Raw genomic sequence first — 17780 nt, 5'->3', positions numbered from 1 at the left:
GCTATCCTCGTACTTGACAAGCGTGTACGCTGATGGCTGTGCAACGTCAAACATGGACGCGCAGGCGTGAAATTGCGCAGATACAAAGGGATGAACTCAGATCCAGGCGCGTAATTGTCATTCGATAAGGGTCGGATTTAAGGCCGAAAAACGATAGACTGCTGACGAGGCCTTGGTTATAGACATTCCCTAGTGAGACGTCCATTCCCGATTGGCGCAGATGCGCATGCGACTTCACTACTGGAGTACGTAGACCCAACGCCACGACTCGAGTCCTCGAAGTAGATATTAACAGTCGGAGCAAGATGAAGACGAAGATATTCATGTTGGGTTGTATTAAGATCTTCAAAGAATGACCCACCAGCCACAGCTGCTCCCTTCTGTGCCACACCAAAACGGCGCGCAACGGCCGGCAGCCGGCATCCGACTTCCGAAACCGCTCAGCATACAAATCTTGGAAAGCTTAACCACGCAACGCCGCGTGTCACTGGACAACGCTTCCTCCCAAGCCTCCACCAAATCCACGATACCCCGGGAAACCGGCACACCTGTAACCGACAAGGGGATAGTGAATGGCTATACGTAGGACAAGGCTGAGGAAGTGGATGATGTGGGCGGCACCAGGCACAGACTGGCAGCCTGTCGCGTGCGCGTCATGAAGTACTTTGACTCCCCTCCCGCACGCTCTGACCCCATGGGTGGCTTAGTTGTTCTTCCTTCTTTCTTATCTTATGTGTGAAGCGTCGCCTGCCATTGCTAGAGGTTCATTGACGTTATTCCCGCCTTCCTTCGCCCCACGCCTGTCGATCGTTGGACTTTGAAAGCACGCGATCACCTTCCCGAAGCGCTGGCTACTTTCACTCCGTATTGCCTTGGTGTTCTTGATCGATCATAATAGTATCGTACGACAAGTGATACTTCCAGTCAATACCCTTCCGTCGTATTGTGTTTGAGACGACATACCTATCTAGAGAGCCCAGTGCAGGATTCCAAACTCAGCCATGCGCTTGTCGACTTGCGCAGCTGCGCTTGCATCCGCAGCACTCTTTGTTTCCTCACTGGCCACACCCACACCAAGTCACAAGCTGCAAAGACAAAAAGTATGGGCGGATCGTGTTGAAGAGAGGAAGAATGCAAAGAAGCCTGATACCAAATACTTCCACGAGCCAGGGTAAGCAATCTCCCAGCCGCACAACTCGTCATTGCCACAGGAGTTAACAAGCTTGCAGAGGCAGTCTTACTCTCGGCCACTATGACAAGCGCTATTTCAATGGCATCGTCTCAGATGAAGAGCGGACGGATACGCAATCGCATATGGTCCGCGCTTATCTGAACTACTTCCGTGAGAACGAACTGGATACTTGGATAGCGCACGGAACATTGCTTGGATGGTGGTGGAATGGACAGGTGTGTTCCGCCTCCGGTGACTTGCGATAATCACTAACGCATGTACAGCGTCTGCCATGGGATTTTGACCTCGATACACAAGTGTCCCATTCCACGCTCATGCAGTTAGGCGCAGAACACAACCAGACGAAATACCATTATACCTCCTACGACGGCACCGTTCAGCGCGAATACCTCCTCGATGTCAACCCATGGATCTGGGAGCGCGAGCGTGGAGATGGTATGAACATTATCGATGCGCGATGGATCGATGTGCGCAATGGGCTGTTCATCGACATTACCGGACTGAGCGAAACACACCCAGACGAACACCCAGGAGAGTGGAGTTGTAAGAATTACCACAGGTACGACACATCAGAACTGTATCCCATGCGGGAAACAATGTTCGAAGGCGTCCCGGCGAAGGTGCCTTACAATTATGACAAGATACTCGTGGATGAGTACAAGGAGAAGGCTTTGCTGGAAACGGATTTTAATGGGTAAGTCGACCTTCTTCTCTGCAAGGGAGGCCGTAACTAAAGATGCATAGACACCGATGGGATGCCAACATCAAGGAATGGGTAAAGTCACCAGAGACACTGGCAAAGGAAGAACAAGAACGGAAGAAGAAAGAAGACGAGGAGAAGAAGAAGGTGGAAGAAGAATCCAAACTAGATGTGAAGAGAGTGGAAGAGTCCAAGCTGGAGTAGTATTCCAGCTGGCCGTAAGGCTGGGGTGTGGTGCTTGATCGTCTCATGTTGGATTACGACATAGCTTGAGCATCGCCAGCGTATGTTTCTAGTACAAGATTTATTGATACCCGTTGCCGGTGGCGGTTGAATAGTGCAAACAAGCAATTGCTGATCATGATATTAAGCGAGTCGTTTCGTTTGCGTTTTGATACCAAGATGCGCGAGCATGGAAGACCTTGGACGGGCCGATGATGGCGGTGATGAATAGTGAACGGCGCCTGGGCATCGGAGTTTAGTGATGACAAATTCCGATGGCGACCCGGGCGTCATCTCGTGGAAGCCTTGGAGAACGTCACCGAAACAACGATGGCTAAAGCTCAGCCACATGCTGCGAAGCTTTATATCTTGATCTACCACTAACCCACCACTTACACCGTATAGTAGATTATACTCAGGAACCTCGTATCGCCTCAACGCCCCTCTCGCCGTTTACTACAACAAGACTGCCATGACAGAAGCCGACGCATCCTCTGCGCCAACAATATCCGGCGACGACATTGAAATAACCCTCTCGCACCACGGCAAAGCAATCGCATTACCTTTTGCACAAGATGCCACCATTTCAGATCTTTCAGAGCGCGTCGCGACAGACCTCTCAATACCATCCTCGAACCAAAAGTTCCTCGTAGGCGGCAAAATCGGCCTCCAAAAACCCCCCTTCAAGAATCCATCTCTCCCGCTTACAGAGCTCGTCTCGAAGAAGATAACTCTCATGGGAAGCACATCAGAAGCCGTGTCGTCCCTCAACAACACCATAACCGCCGCCTCCGCCCCCCGCCGCCCCGGCCCCATAAAAGCCGCGACCCCAGCCCGAAATCGCGACTACAAAAAGATACAGGAGGAGGCGCAATATACATTCCACACTTTGCGGCCATTGCCGTATCTGCCGAACCCGGACCGCTCGCTCCGCTTCCTCGAACGCCTCCGCGATGATGCCGGCATAAAAGCTGCCATGCGAACCCACAGGTTCAGCGTTCCCCTCCTCACAGAAATGGATCCCGCCATGCACACCACAATGGAGTCCCGTACACTGGGGCTAAACAGAAACCAAGGCGAGGTTATCGAGCTACGACTCAGAACGGATGCGTATGACGGATATAGGGATTACAAGACTATACGCAATACACTGTGTCATGAGCTTGCGCATAATGTTTGGGGGCCGCACGATAGGAATTTCTGGGAGCTGTGTAAGCAGATTGAACGGGAGGTTGCGAGGGATGATTGGAAGAGTGGAGGGAGGAGCGTCGGGGATGAGGAGTTTTACAATCCTGATGATGATGGGGAGCAGGTGCATGATCATGGGGGGTGGACGGGTGGCGAGTTTACCCTGGGGAGTAGTGGGAAAGAGACCGTGGTTAGTAGTGCCGGGAGTGGAAGTGTGAATGCTGGTGCGTTGAGTAGGAGGGAGGTGCTTGCTAGAGCTGCGGAGGAGAGGTTCAAGAAGACGAAGAAAGCGGAGGATGAGGCCAGTGGGAGCAATCAGTCTTGAGGATGTGGTTTTGTTTAGAGTTCTGCATGCGCGTATACCCCGTCGAGTGCGTATGGTTGGGTAGATGTAGGTGCTACTACTTCGCTTCTTATATCGTATCTTGCTCTCAACTTTCAAATCGCCTCGTATTTGCTCGTCGCGTATCGACTGTTCATTTCTTGCGATTTCTTCTTTTCCCGGCCAATAGCATAGCTGGTCGGCCCAAGATGTCGATCCGCAGGTTCGGATAGGAGGAAGCTATATAAGCTTTTACCCCATCTTCCCCAGCCCTTAGCGTGCCACCAGCTAAATCCACACCCGACGGTCTCCGCGTCTCCGTCGCAACCTCACTCATAACATTTTTCTTGATTGCAGTACTTCTGTTCTCCTTCTCAAGCACTGATACTTATATAACCATCCATACTATAGCATACTTCTTCGCTCAGCATCCATCATCCTCATGGGTTTCTTCGTCCCCCTGGCCCTCCTTATAGCAGCCGTTTGGTGCACTGTCGGCATCCTCCTTGCAAGATGGCTCAAGCAATCTGGTCACGCGCGGCCGTTTAAAGGAAGAACTTTCAGTAGCAGGGAGTTGTATGGTGGTGGTGTGGGGTATGGGAGAGTGGAAAATAGTTTTGGACAAGGAGCGGCGAGTGAGGGGAGAGGGCAAGAAGGCAGGGAGAGGGGGGTCGGTATTCCTCTGACAGGGGTAGGAAGGGTTAAGGGCGTTTGATTAGAGACGGAAGAGAAGGTGCTATGCGAGCATAGGTGATAGGTATGGTGCCCGGATGCTCATGTTGTGTTTCGGATGGCTGACACGCTACAGATGATCAACGTACAGTTCTGGCTCCTGTAGTATCGTGACTGGATTACTTAGAGAGATAGTCGTTGTTGTCGGTTCATCTCCGATCGATTGGTTACCATGTTTCGCATTCACTTCGGGGGTGTGGGTTTGTGCGTTTGCACATGGCCGATCACGCATTCACTTTCAACAACAACACCAATGTTACGTCATTCTCTTGGTTCTCCAGCCAACTAAGGCATTCAAATTTCTGCCTGGAAGATATCACAACACTCGCGTCGAGCCTGCACGTTCCTTCGATCACCACATCCTTTGTCTATTGCTCTTCTAGCCTTAATACTGCCGGAATCAGACTTGCATTGCGCATATCAACAGCTTCAAAGTAACATCCTGCTTGATTGCTGCTTCTTTCATATATACAGCCTTTCCACCCATCGAAGTCGGTAGCTTGGTGCTTGACACCACTGTGCAATTGCGACGTAAACAGACATCAGACACCAAATCGAGCACCACTACCGCTAATCAAGACACTGCATCCATCTAAAGGGTTACACAGCTCAGATTGAGTCGCGAAAGTCCTGCAACACTTACAACTTATCGTTGCCTGCTCTTCACTACCACGCGAACTCCTAGAAATCGACTACAATATGCTCGGCCATCCCAGCACCAACGCTGCTTCGCTCATCAGCCTGAATGCTACCTCAAAAATGGCGTCAGAGACGGCTAAGTTCACCTTGCTTACACAAACCACTACCACGATATTGTTATCCAAACAAACTCAGGCGACGCAAGCCGTGCCTCCTCTATCCTCCATTGCGAAGACCCTGACCCAATACTTCTTCGGCGAAAGCATACTCCCTTCCTACCTCCAGCCATATGGACATCTACTGCTGGGTTTCACAGGAGGTGCAGCTGCAGCGACAGCTCTGTACAGCTTCTTACAACGTAACAAAGATGACCGCAAAAAGATTCAACTGGCCGTCTTCCATGTCGTGCGTGTTCTGCAAAACCTTCCCAATCTGGAAGAGCGCATGCAGACGCCAGAGAAGCTTCTTGCTATGATCAGCGAAGAGGTCAACTATATGATCGGTATTCATCTAACTCAATCGGAGGGCGCTGCCACTATATCGCAGGTCAAGCGCAAGGTTGAGACAGATTTCAATGCACGTCTGCAGAAAGAGGAGATTATGAAGAAGCGGAGGATGGACAGTGCAGCGGTCGAGGACGAAGATGACGCACTGTTCGATCGTCCTGGGGAGGTTGATGTACAGGCTACTGAGGCGCATGTTGCTGGCGACGTACTGGGGGTTGTCATTCAGTCGCCTTCCTCTTCCATTGAACGCAATGGAAACACGTCTCAGGAGCTGGACTTATCCCATGAGGAGGACCTGGACCTGGATATGACCATGCCTGATTACGACAGTCTCGATCAAGCCCAGATGCCATTTTCGTACAAAAAGCCAGTAAATGAGCGGTCGCTACCCGCATCACCTGGTTCCGACCATGACTCGAACGAGTCTTCACCCGTTCTAGCTGCACGGCCTTCAAACCCAACCACTCGCCATAGTCATGGTGATGCGTATGAGAGATATGACACGCTCGCTTTACAGCCATCAAGGCTTGCCTGTCCTCGTGGCAACGTCATCTCATATGAGGAAGACTCAGAGCCAACTCTCCAACCATCCAACTCCACACCTCGTCGCGACCAAGTGTCCTCATTCGAACACACAGACACGCCGCGACCAAAGATCGCTCGGAAGGTCAACGATGGTTCTGGCAAAGACAATCACAACATCTACTCTTCTCCTGCTTTCCAAAAGAAAAACCCACCTGTTGATGAAGCGCCTTCGATATGTACCACCACGAAGGATATTCCTGGTCGTTATGAGAAGCCACGCGCACAAAGCCGCCCCAAGACAGCCGTGAAGCCACGAAGCACAACTTCACTCCATCGGCCACCCAGCACGATAGCCGTGAAGACGGAAGGCACTGTTGACGGGACTTGGCTTTTCCCCATACGAGAAGGTCTATCACCACATGTGAGCCCTGCGGTGGACACCACACAGTATCGTGTTGCAGAGAGTCGCAAGCTTCACAAGAATCTTGAAGGAGAAAGAGAAGGCCGCCGACGCTTCAAGAAATGGATTCTAACGGATGTGCCAGTGCAGGAGTCTGATGAAGAGAAGATCTCGAACACGGTACGTAAGGAAGAGAAGCTCGAGCAACCAGCCCGAGGCGGTGTTGATGAGACTCTCCAGCAAGCTCTTGACTTGCACGCCACTGCGGAGGGCTTGACGAAGAGTTCTGAGCAGGAGTATGCCCAAGAATCCGAGGAAGAGAAAGTGGATGTGGGTGACACTCTGCCCGGTTTTATATCAATCCACTCAGATAGCGACGAGGATGGTGAGGGATTCATTGCATCCTCTCCGCCCGGACCCGCAAACTCATCACCATTTCATGAACACGTAGAACTACCGTCTAGTCCCTCTCCCTTGCCCACCACAGCTGCTTCACCAGCATTCCGCCAAGCCTATTTACCGCCTGTAGCCAAGTCTTCTACACCGGATTCGGCGTCATCACACGACTTCCCAGTACTTGCTGCTGGCTCGTCACCCAAAAGGGTAATTAGAAGCGCGGCTCCAAGCCCACCAGAAATCCCTAGAGGTAGCCCTTCGAAAGCGACCCAGCCACTCGAGGCACCGCAGACACATGTAGAGTTCAAGACTCAGAGGGCGGGTCGTCCCAAGAACGTGACGAGGGCGCCTGCCAGGTCGAAGACTGCGCAGACGCCTGGGACACGGAAGAGCGCGAGGGTTGCAGCGCGGGCTCAGGCGGAGGGAAAGTAAATGTTGGATGTTTGGGAGGACTACAGGGTACGGGTTGAAGTGTTTACCAAGAGCTCAGACGCATTGGTATACTTTAGTTTGTCTTTTGGGCGTTGCCATTGCAATACCCTTTTGCGTTGTATTCCTCTAGCATGGCGAAATGATTTTAGCGTCTTTTATAAGGTAGGTAGATTCGCTCACGTCATACTGATGGGCTTCACGACGGGGATGCACATGCATATAACTTTGTAAAATACGATATGTTCATCATTTCAATCCAAATTTGGACATCTACTTCCCACCGTTCTCCAAATGCTCCCTAATCTCCTTCTCTTCATCTCTGGCCAACACACCCCCATTCGTCGGCTGCACGGCCACAACAGAGCTCCTCCTCCTCTCTGCATCGTGCGCCTGCTCTGTATCCGCATAATCAATGAGCAGCTCGCCCTTCTTTCCGTACCGATGTGGCAAGTCGTGCGCAATGCCAACGACGTTGAACGGACCCGTTGCCTTGTGGAAGATCTCGTCCATCTCCTCGAGGGAGCGGTACGCGGTTTCCGGGAAGAAGAAGTATACGGAGGGCACCATTGCGGCGTTAATAACGGCGAAGATGATGTAGGTCTGGTAGCCGATGTTTGCAAATGCAGGAGGAGTGATCATGACGACGAGGAAGTTGAATATCCAGTTGGCGGTGGTGGAAATGGCGTTTGCAGGCGCACGAATGGACAAGGGTGTAATCTCTGCGGGATACAACCATGTCATGCCTAGCCAGCCAATGGCGAAGAAGGAGTTGAAGACGAAGAGGAAGACGGTGGCGAGGAGACCCAAGCTCGTGTTACCAATGTTGCTGGTTGCACCTGCTAGGACAGCCATGGACATTGACATGCCGGCCGCACCGAACATCATCAAAGAGCGACGTCCAAACTTCTCGATTGTGAAAATGGCAATCCAACTCGCCATCCAGTATTCTGTGCCGTTACATGCGGACAAGAGGCGACTGAGGAAGGGCGAGAGACCGATGGAGTTTTCGAAAATGGTTGCGGCGTAGTAGGTGACTAGGTTGATACCCGAGATCTGTGGTCTTGGTCAGTTACTGCTGCATATCGCTTCTGAGCTGACAAAACTTACTTGTTGGAACATCTGGTTGACATACGCCAACACTGTGCGGTGGAAGTTGCGGTTCTTGTTCATCTTGAAACAATCTCGGAAACCACCGCGCGACATTTCCAGAGTGACGTCCTTGACAGCCTGGAACTCCTCTTGGATTCTCTTGTCATCCTGAGGCAGATCGCTCAATGCAGCCAATACCTCCAAAGCCTCCGCCTCTCGGCCCTTGAGCACCAGCCAACGTGGACTCTCAGGAAGACCGGGGATCATGACGAGAATGAACAGGGCCAGAATAATCTGGAAAGCAATCGGGAAGCGCCAGGCGATGCTGCTCGGTTCAAGGAAAGAGAACCCCAGATCGAGCCAGTAGCTAAGCATGACACCGAAGACAATCATCGATCCTTCAATCATGACCATTTGACCTCTGCGATGCGGTTTCGATGTTTCAGACTGCCATGTGGGAACTGTACTCGTGTTCATGCCGTTTCCGAAACCGGTGATCCATCGTCCGACAATAAGTTGTGCAAGACCGTAAGATGATGTTTGGAGGATGGCTCCTACGATCATGATGGCGCTGCCGATGAAGATTGTCTTCTTGCGTCCGAGCATGTTGCCGAGCCAGATGGTTGCTACGGCGCCGAAGAAGCAGCCGAGTGTGTAGGCACCGACCGTGATGGCCTGGATGGTTGCAGCATGGCTTGTTGAACTGCCTGGCGGTGGGTTGACGCTGTCGATTTCGGGAAAGTATCTGATGAATGAGCCCAGGGTGAGCAAACCACCCATTACACCTTGATCTATTCAAATGTTAGGTCGTGTATTGTTAGTGAATGGCGTAGGCGCTTACCATAACCGAAGAGTGCGAAATCTGTGCCTGCAATAATAGCAATGGCAATGTTGAGCTTAGTGCCCCGGAGGCCGTAGAACTTGCCCATGTTGTATAGTAATACCAGTAACCAGTACGCGTGTTGCGTTGTGACAGATCAAAGGGACGTCGCAAACAAACAACGACAGAGGCCAGCTCGCTTCCCAAACTCGTGGCGAGGTTTGCGATACGATGAGGTATGACAGCAGGCGCGACGACGCTCTCTTTAAGAAATGTCGCGTCTCTACTGCCACCAATGTAACAGTAGAGTCCGACCTCAGTCCCCCATCCTAGCAAATAACGCCGAACCGCGCTGCCCTACCGGCGTCATCCCCACAGTTTGCTTCGACGATGACGTTTGGTCTGGAGCCGCTGATGATCCCAACCCCGTGGAGTTTGGCGTGCGGAGAAAGACACACTACACGATCGCACGGGGATAACAGGGTGCGGCCATGTCATTGGTTGCCTTCACTCCGCATCAGCACTGTCCCCCCAGCACCGCACTCAAGTCACCCCAGTTGACTCGTTTGACTCGAATTGCCCACCGGGATTACTAGATTAGGCTGTCCCGGCGCATTATGATGTCGGCAATGGGAGGAAAAGTTCGCGAGGCGGTGTTTCGCGCCGCGGCGTTGTCCTTGCTAGCTCTGGGGTCAAGCATCGCGAAGCCCCGGGTTAGTCCGATGCTTCGGCGCACGTAAGAAATTGCTTGGGCGGCTTGCCAAAAAGCGTAGTCCCGCCTGTTAGCCCTCGTAGTGACAACTGCCTAAAGAACCTCGTGTCGAAGCAGCGGGAAGCCCTTATACCCAGGTACCTGGTGGTGTTGAGGTAGGTTTGCCGCTCACAGGTTGAAACAGCCTGCGGGATTATTGATCATCAGGGACAGGGTGCGCCAGCCACGCGACAAGACCAAGTTTTCTCGGATCGGAACAAGACTGTGGAGCCGATGGCTTGGAGGGAGGCTTCTTTGTGGAGAACGCGTGATTGAAGCTGCGCTGGATTGCATATGAGATCCTTCCAATACCTTCCTAACACGCACATGGAGTAACACTAACCGCAAGCAACCATGTGACATCGCGATTCTGTTTCAAATGCCGCGATATTTTCTATCAAATGCCGCTAACGTTATAGTGGGTGTCTCTTTCACATGCACCAGACTGGGGCGATGATGCAAGCAGTTCTCTACTTCACGATACACGCCCAAAACCTGTTCAATATAAAAGCGACGAAACAGCGACGCAGAGTCATGCCAAACCATTTTTCTTTATGTTGTGACTAGCAATTCCACCAGGAAAACTGCCCGGGCAACGCCTTGACACCTAAGGTTCCCAGGCCGTACGCTCGGTCTCCACCATCTCGTCAACCGCCGACCCTGCAAAACGAACCGGTCTGATCATCCCGTTCAGGTCGGAGGTTGAAGTCGTTGCCTTGGGCGTCTGTAGATACTGGTTGGATACAGCTCTGACAGGAATAGTGGCAAGCTGCGCCGAATCATCTCCGGCAGAAGATGGAGCAGCAGCAGCAGCGGCCGCAGTAGAGATCGTTCCACGTCCGATCATCTGTACTCGCTTTCTCTTCCATTCAGCTACGATCATGTTTGCCCTAGTATCATTTCGCTTCCAACGAGCCATCTGTTTGACCCTTCTAGTGGCCATGCCAATACTAGCGGTCACTGGCTCGACCATGCCCATACCGACGTAACACTCGACCTCCCACACAGGCCTAGACCTGTTGTGTAAAAGTCCCAGGGTTTCGTCATCTTGTTCCGTTGTATCATAGATGGGTCGCTTGAGAGGGTCAGTGGACGCTTCTACAAACTCACCATATTCTTCATCGTCCGGCTTTGCAGTCTCGGTCTGACTAGCGTCTAATGTAGTAGAAGGTTCGTCCAACGGGTTTACAGATGCCTCTAGCTCAATGGAAGAATTGGATTGTGAAGCAGAAGATGCATGATCATTACCCCAAGCGTTCTGTACAGATTCAGCTTCACTGACCGCATCCACGTCTAGCACATCACCCGCCAAAAGATCTGATTGAGTCGGTATCGTGATGTTCATATCGGTTGATATGTCAGTTGATTAGAGACCTGCACGTTCAGAGACAAAGAAAGAAGTTCTTCTTGAATATCGTAGTATTCAATTTCACTTTGTGGGTCATCGTGAAAACAGGCAACATTGCGTTTGTTGCGCCGTAGTCTCACGAGCCTCTGAAGTGATTCTACATGAAGCATCGAAGCATTGTATGAAGAAATGGTATCAGACCGAGAATCGCTAGAACGTGCGCCTCTGGCGCGAAGACGAAACGCTTTTCCTGAGCCATTGGCACGTGAACTCCACATCCCATCGATGAACGCCAATAGTGTAACCATGCTAAAGGTATTATACGCGCATAGCTTCTCTCGCAGCAGGCTCTCTCTCCATCTCGTACTCGATCTCGCGTCTCGGGCCCTTTGAGTCCTTTGATGGCTTCTTCTTGGGCTTTGGAGGCGGGCCAGCAGGACGCTTACGCTTGAGGTTCGCCAGCGTCTTCTTGAGAGCCTCTGTGTCTTCGTCTTCAGATGCCTCTTCGTCCTCGTCTTCTTCGCTACCACTTTCATCGTCTTCGTCACCTGAGCCTTCGTCTGGACTCTGACCACCTATCCAGTCTTCGAAGTCCTCCAAGTCGTCGTCGGATTCGCCTTCTATGTCGCTCACGTATTCGACTTCACCGACACCGTTCTCCATCTCGTATTCATTCTCTTCCTCTTCGTCTTCGATGCCCTCATCCAGGTCCTCGTCGCCCTTGAGCTGGCCTTCTTTTTGTAGACCGTTCATAACACGCTTCCAGACATTTGGTTCCACGTTGATCCTGCGTTCGAGTTAGCCTCGATCTCATATAACAAGTGAGTCAAGTCTTGGTATTGTGACGGTGCTCATTAAAAAATTAGAGTGTTGTTGTTGTTTTTAGTCCTCATCGTAGGACTCAGGGTTAAAAAGCAAAAATAATCATGGCAGCTGTGGGGGAAGAAGGGGTGTAAACTTACGGTCGATCACCATATGCGCCACTGCGCAGACGGTCAATGAGGACACGCTCAATGGCGCGCTCAACCTTGGCAGCTGCAAGAGCCTTTCGCTCTCGGCCCTCCTCTCGTCGGCGAACCTTGGGCGCCAGTCTAGGAACCAGGCGTTCTCCTAGGCGCTCTTCTTCCTTGGCCAACTTCCTTATTCTTATGTTGACCTGGGTCAGACGTGTCAAGCGCTGCTTGTTCTTGTGCTTGAGGAACTTGGGGAAGTATGCAAGATGTTGGTCGACAAGCTCGAGGGCTTGGCCGTAGTTCTTAGGTAGCTTTATCTTTTCCCACCATTGCGACGGAAGATGGGCGCGTTCGATCGCTTTGATATACAGATACAGATCTCCGGTCGCAGGATCTGAGCGAATCGTGGCATACCGTGAGTTGGCGAGAGGGCACGACTGCTTGGAGCAGTAACCCGATACGTTGTGTTCATTCCTGCAGAACGTCTGGTCCTTTGTGGTCTTGAGTTCTGAGTGCAAAAGGTTAGCGTTGATTGACGTATACATGCTGGTATGCGGGAATACTGACTGAAGCTGCAAAAGTCAGTTCCAATGACGGACCATACAAGGTCATCTGAAGCCATGGCGGCGTAAGAATTCTTTCAGCCTCGCTGCAAAACAAGTGAGATGCTTGGCGACGGTAGTCCTGTGACTGTAGGCGAAAACAGCAAAGGGACTTTTGAGGGGTGTGAGGTTTTCGCTGTTGCGCGAAAGGAACAGGTGTTGTCGTGAGAAGGTAGACAGGCGACGATCTCAAGAAATTATTATCTTAGCGTATGCACGGGCCACTGCGGAGGTGCAGCGGAGCTATCACGGCATCCTTTATTCCAACACAACCATGATGTAGAACCTCAGCTTGCGGAATGAGAGCCATTGTCTCATCCCTTCGTCGCAATGCTCTTAGTCGATTGAGAGCACCCAAGCTGCCGGTCTCCTGTCTTACGCGAACCACATGGCCGCAATGTGGACCCCACCATGCTGTTCAGCGCATCTTGAAAGCTCCCAAGGAGCGCCTATACCATACCAGCCATGAGGAACCAACCATCTATGCCCTATCTACTGCCAATGGACGCGCAGCCATAGCTGTAATTCGCGTTTCAGGGTCAGCATGTAGACAAGTCCGACTCGCGTCTCCACACACTACCGCAATGTTAACGCCTTTTAGATATATAAAGGACTATGTCCCTCCACGTCCTTCCCAAAGCCTCGATACGCGACCCTGCGCAAGTTGTATGCGCCTGGCTTACCTCCTTCACCCACAACGATACTAGACTCCGGTGCTCTGGTACTCTACTTCCCCGCACCCAACACAGTGACTGGAGAAGATGTCCTTGAATTGCACGTACATGGAGGTCCAGCCATTGTACGCGCAGTCTTGGCAGCCATACCAGAATGCGCAAAGGCATCGGAAGGTCTCGAGTCGATGCGCAAGCAGATTCGGTACGCAGAGCCTGGAGAGTTCACTAGACGCGCCTTCGCCAACAACCGGATGGACCTTCCCCAGATTGAGTCGCTGGGAGAAACACTGTCAGCTTCGACGGAACAGCAGCGCACTATCTCTGTAAGGGGTACCAACTCTTCGCTAGCCCTACGATATGAGCATTGGCGCATGTTGCTGCTGCAGGCACGAGGCGAGCTGGAGGCCTTGATTGACTTCTCGGAAGATCAGCACTTTGACGAATCACCCGCTGTCCTATGCGCCAATGTCGCAGCTCAAGTCCGCGCCCTGCAGGTACAGATGGAGCTGCACATTGCGAACGCTGTTCGTGGAGAATTGTTGCGCAATGGTATCAGTGTTGCGCTCCTTGGGGCGCCCAACGCAGGCAAGAGCAGCTTGTTGAACCGTATTGTTGGAAGGGATGCCGCTATCGTTTCACAAGAAGCCGGAACAACACGGGATGTGGTTGAGATAGGGCTAGATCTTGGCGGATGGCTTGTCAAGATTGGAGACATGGCCGGTTTACGTCGGCCTGGTGTCGCAGGTGCGGATATCGTTGGGCCTGTGGAACAAGAAGGCATCAGGCGCGCGAAGCAACGAGCGCTGGAGTCAGACGTTCTGATCGTCGTCCAAGACGCCACAGCCGAGATGGATCCCGAGGTTATGGAGACGGCAAAGCAGTGTGTTGACATCGGCATCCAAGTCATTGTTGCTCTCAACAAATGCGATCAACTCCACACATTCCAACTCTCGCGGACGGCATGGGAGGAGAAGATCCGTTCTACACTGTGTCTTCCCAACGACCGTCTATGCTTCATTTCCTGCAGGTCACCCATGACACCTTCAGACACATGGAAGAGCGACAACATTTCAACATTCCTTACCACTTTGCAGGACACCTTCAAATTTATGACAGCCGCGTTGGTTCCCGACTCAGACCCTGACCCAAGCATCTGGCAAGAGTCATTAGGCGCGACTGAGCGTCAACGTCTTCTTCTCTCCGAATGTCTCAGCCACCTCTCCGCCTTCATCACGACCGTTGCCGACCCCTCGGCAGATTCAACCAGATCCGGTGAAGACGAATCAGGCGAGGCCGACGAGGTCGACATTGTAGTCGCCGCAGAGTGCCTTCGCTCTGCCGCCGACGCTTTGGCCCGCATCACTGGCCGGGGTGATAGCGGCGACGTTGAAGAAGTATTGGGGGTCGTTTTCGAAAAGTAAGTAACCCAATCCAATTTCTCGCGTATCCTCGTGTTGTGTCATGTTCTGGAAGCCCTCGTAAGGCGTTCTGTACTTTGGCCCCATCCAGGTCAGACGGCAGCCTCCGAAAGGGGGCTAAGCGGGCTTTGCTGGGGAAAGCCACAACGCTTATAGTACGGGCGCGTCTGTGCAGTATCGATTGTTGCACGGGGCGTAACTTTCCCCATGGTGCCTGCCGGCTTACGTGGAGCTGCGGTTGCAAAGAACACGTGACGAATATCTGGCTAACATCAAATTTCCTGTAGATTCTGTGTCGGCAAGTAGGGAACACGTTTTCCGATATCAGTGGCCGTCTGTGAAATCTACTGTCATTACGATGATCTATTGTATTGCGTGGCAAGGGATATCGCCAGGACGTCAAAACTCTATCGCGGAAAGAGTAGCAGTTATTCATTCTACAACCAGACCAGCTGGTCTCTTAAAGACACCCAAAACTCCACAAAACACCTGATCTAGAGTCGAGAGATAATGATCTTGGTTGAAAAGAAAAGCAAAAAGAAACGTGAAATCTACTACGCCTAAACACCAAATGACTCCGTCTCTAGATTCAATACCCCTGTTGCATTACCGATTCCGTTACCCAGTCGCTCAATGAAGAGCTTATCTCAACTTATCCAACGCCTCAGAATGCCGTATAACATACATATTCCCATGATTCCGTAATTCGTATCCATATGTCAAAAAACTCCGTCGCTTGCTGATGCCGAGTGAAGATGGGAAGTTAAAGAAGAAGAAGAGGCTGGCAAAGAAAAAAAGAAAGAAAAGATGGTGGTACAAGACAGGAAAGGAGAAGTGATGGTACAGTGACAAAGGAAGTATGGAGACAAGAGAAGAAAGATATGACCGGACCCTAGGAAACAGACAATGGCTTCCATCGTTCAAGACGTCGCTTGCGAAGTGTTTGTGCGGCGGGTTGTGGGTAGTAGCGAGGCGGGATGGCGTGAGGCGTAGTCATACTGAACCACGCCGCCATGATGCTGATAGATGTTTCGGATTGCGGGAGCAGCCGCTGAGCTTAGTTGTAGCCTCCGCGACCCATGTTGGAAGATTCTTCCTGAGGAGTTGGTGGTGACATTGTTCTTGTGTAGTCTGTTTGTCCGGCTTTGTTGTTTGTTGACTTGTGGGGTCTTTCAAAGTTGTGCTTGGTCTTTGACGTTGGTACAAATGCTCAGATCTTAGTTGTATCCACCGCGACCCATTGGGGTAGTGTCTTGAATGTTGTGTAGTTGAGGGTGTGTAGTCTCAGAATGAAACAACACTGATGACGACCAAGACAATGTGCGTAGAGGATATACAAGGAAGTCGCTGATGAAACAATGGGATAATGGTAGAAGACGGAAGAAGCAGGTGAGAATGGATGCTGGATGACTGAAACTTTGACTCAAAGGGAAGAAGCGACTCGACTTATATGAAACAAGAGGCCAACAAAGACACCAGAAAATGCAAGAAAGCAGACTAGGAAAGGTAAGAGAAAAAGGGCGTTCGGGTGTTGTGACTGAGTTGATCCGACTGTTCTTGCCTGCTTTCCAATGGTCCAGGCATCCAAACCGTCTTTATACCGCACAGTTCACCTACCTGTTCTCCTCTACACCACCAACCACAATGGCGGGAACTGGTGGCGGACGCACCCTGGTGCACGCCACGAACAAGGCATCTAGTCATCATTTTCCTGTTACTCGCCGGACGACTGCGCAGCATGCGAAGCGTTTTGCTTGGGTAGACAGGAATAAGTTTCAGGGTCTGTGGGTGGGTGCGTTGGTGCTAGGGTGCGTGGGAATGCGTGGCAGTGAGGGGGGTGGACCTGTGCCCACGGGTGGGAACTGGAGCCGCAATGCAATGCACGAGCTAGGGTGGATAAGATGGGCGTGCGCGGCTGATAGACATCCTTGTTGCTGATTACATGGAATCGTGCGGAATTGTGCAACAGCATCCCCCATTGGTGAGTCTATGGGTATACCGATTGCAAAGCAGAGAGAAATGCCGTCCCTCGTGGACATCTGGACAGTGACCGGACGAACGAGGTGTTGACGATGCAGCATTTCTGCCTACCACTACGTATCCCCCCCATGCGTCATGACCACACGTCTTCTCTTCACCACTAACAACACCCCACGCTGTTACGATCGGAACGTGTGGAGCCCTCGCCAGCGTACTTTCTCGACAAGCGCGGGACGATTTGCCATTGGTTGGTTATTCGTAACGCACGATACAGTCATACAACATCATCGCGACAAGCATGTTTCCCTACACCAGATAGCGTACCTGCGCAGTGTCCAGACACCAAGAAATCGCATTAACCTTTGCAAGGCAATTCATCCTTTCCCGTAGCTCGCGCTTTTAGGCGACTTGCAGTTTCAAGTCAATTATCGCATCGTCCGATAGTTACTCATCCATCGCGTCACCATCTATCGACGATTGCTGTGCTGCGTCTCGCTTCGTCGGGGCCGTTTTCCGTGGAAACTCGGCGAGGGCAATGCTGGGCGTGCGACACGAGTACTCGCAAGCCGTGTGCAAAAGAGCGAACTACTTCTGGGCGACGTTGCAACGTGCCGTTCCAGATTTGGGAGGCCGCCCCATGGCCTTGGGTCGTCTGAAGCAGCGAATAGGGTTGCTTAAGTGGCCGAGAGAGCTGTTTCGAGACCACCGGGGGATACAGTGCATGGCGGAGCGTTTGAGCCTTACCCGCCCATATGCCTGCTGCTTCAAACTGGTGGACTCTGCTACCCATGCCCGACCGTTGGTGCCCGGACATTGGGAATGATCCTGGTTTAGGAACTTTCACACATGCACCAGTCGCGAGACGTGCAGTCCGATCGTGACGGAAATCCG

The 17780-nt window shown here is 51.9% G+C and overlaps 8 protein-coding genes across 8 annotated transcripts; 5 read left to right on the top strand and 3 right to left on the bottom strand.

The window, feature by feature from the left end:
• Positions 1-1001: 1001 nt before the first annotated feature.
• Positions 1002-2096, top strand: CC77DRAFT_942090 (hypothetical protein; the record flags this gene model as incomplete). The annotated part of the gene is made up of 4 exons (XM_018534839.1): positions 1002-1171; positions 1230-1407; positions 1456-1886; positions 1937-2096. 4 exons carry the CDS (start codon positions 1002-1004, stop codon positions 2094-2096), a joined length of 939 nt encoding a protein of 312 aa, XP_018383088.1.
• Positions 2097-2365: 269 nt separating this feature from the next.
• CC77DRAFT_267529 (zinc metallo protein-like proteinase) lies at positions 2366-3703 on the top strand. Its single transcript, XM_018530936.1, has one exon. It carries the CDS (start codon positions 2587-2589, stop codon positions 3625-3627), a length of 1041 nt encoding a protein of 346 aa, XP_018383087.1. The 5' UTR covers positions 2366-2586; the 3' UTR covers positions 3628-3703.
• A 349-nt stretch (positions 3704-4052) lies between these two features.
• CC77DRAFT_1052613 (hypothetical protein) lies at positions 4053-4802 on the top strand. Its single transcript, XM_018527707.1, has 2 exons — positions 4053-4381; positions 4433-4802. Exon 1 carries the CDS (start codon positions 4067-4069, stop codon positions 4337-4339), a length of 273 nt encoding a protein of 90 aa, XP_018383086.1. The 5' UTR covers positions 4053-4066; the 3' UTR covers positions 4340-4381; positions 4433-4802.
• A 253-nt stretch (positions 4803-5055) lies between these two features.
• On the top strand, positions 5056-7123 carry CC77DRAFT_1052612 (hypothetical protein; the record flags this gene model as incomplete). The annotated part of the gene is made up of 2 exons (XM_018527706.1): positions 5056-7029; positions 7061-7123. The coding sequence occupies 2 exons, from the start codon at positions 5056-5058 to the stop codon at positions 7121-7123; spliced, it is 2037 nt and encodes a 678-aa protein (XP_018383085.1).
• Positions 7124-7524: 401 nt separating this feature from the next.
• On the bottom strand, positions 7525-9272 carry CC77DRAFT_1011496 (general substrate transporter; the record flags this gene model as incomplete). The annotated part of the gene is made up of 3 exons (XM_018523709.1): positions 7525-8307; positions 8362-9134; positions 9185-9272. 3 exons carry the CDS (start codon positions 9270-9272, stop codon positions 7525-7527), a joined length of 1644 nt encoding a protein of 547 aa, XP_018383084.1.
• A 1127-nt stretch (positions 9273-10399) lies between these two features.
• Positions 10400-11419, bottom strand: CC77DRAFT_267543 (hypothetical protein). Its single transcript, XM_018530937.1, has one exon. The coding sequence runs from the start codon at positions 11257-11259 to the stop codon at positions 10522-10524; it is 738 nt and encodes a 245-aa protein (XP_018383083.1). The 5' UTR covers positions 11260-11419; the 3' UTR covers positions 10400-10521.
• On the bottom strand, positions 11318-12982 carry CC77DRAFT_1042765 (Mak16 protein). The gene is made up of 3 exons (XM_018527282.1): positions 12783-12982; positions 12225-12723; positions 11318-12049 (listed from the first exon to the last, which is right to left on the bottom strand). The coding sequence occupies exons 1-3, from the start codon at positions 12835-12837 to the stop codon at positions 11581-11583; spliced, it is 1023 nt and encodes a 340-aa protein (XP_018383082.1). The 5' UTR covers positions 12838-12982; the 3' UTR covers positions 11318-11580.
• A 134-nt stretch (positions 12983-13116) lies between these two features.
• Positions 13117-14912, top strand: CC77DRAFT_941989 (tRNA modification GTPase mss1 mitochondrial precursor; the record flags this gene model as incomplete). Its single annotated transcript, XM_018534831.1, has 2 exons — positions 13117-13371; positions 13419-14912. 2 exons carry the CDS (start codon positions 13117-13119, stop codon positions 14910-14912), a joined length of 1749 nt encoding a protein of 582 aa, XP_018383081.1.
• Between the last annotated feature and the right edge of the window lie 2868 nt (positions 14913-17780).

Source organism: Alternaria alternata (genome assembly GCF_001642055.1).
Source record: "Alternaria alternata strain SRC1lrK2f unplaced genomic scaffold CC77scaffold_18, whole genome shotgun sequence".
In the NCBI taxonomy this organism is placed as follows: Eukaryota; Fungi; Ascomycota; class Dothideomycetes; order Pleosporales; family Pleosporaceae; genus Alternaria; species Alternaria alternata.
The sequence above is the reverse complement of the archived record's forward strand: the minus strand, read 5'-3'. Positions and strand labels throughout refer to the sequence as shown.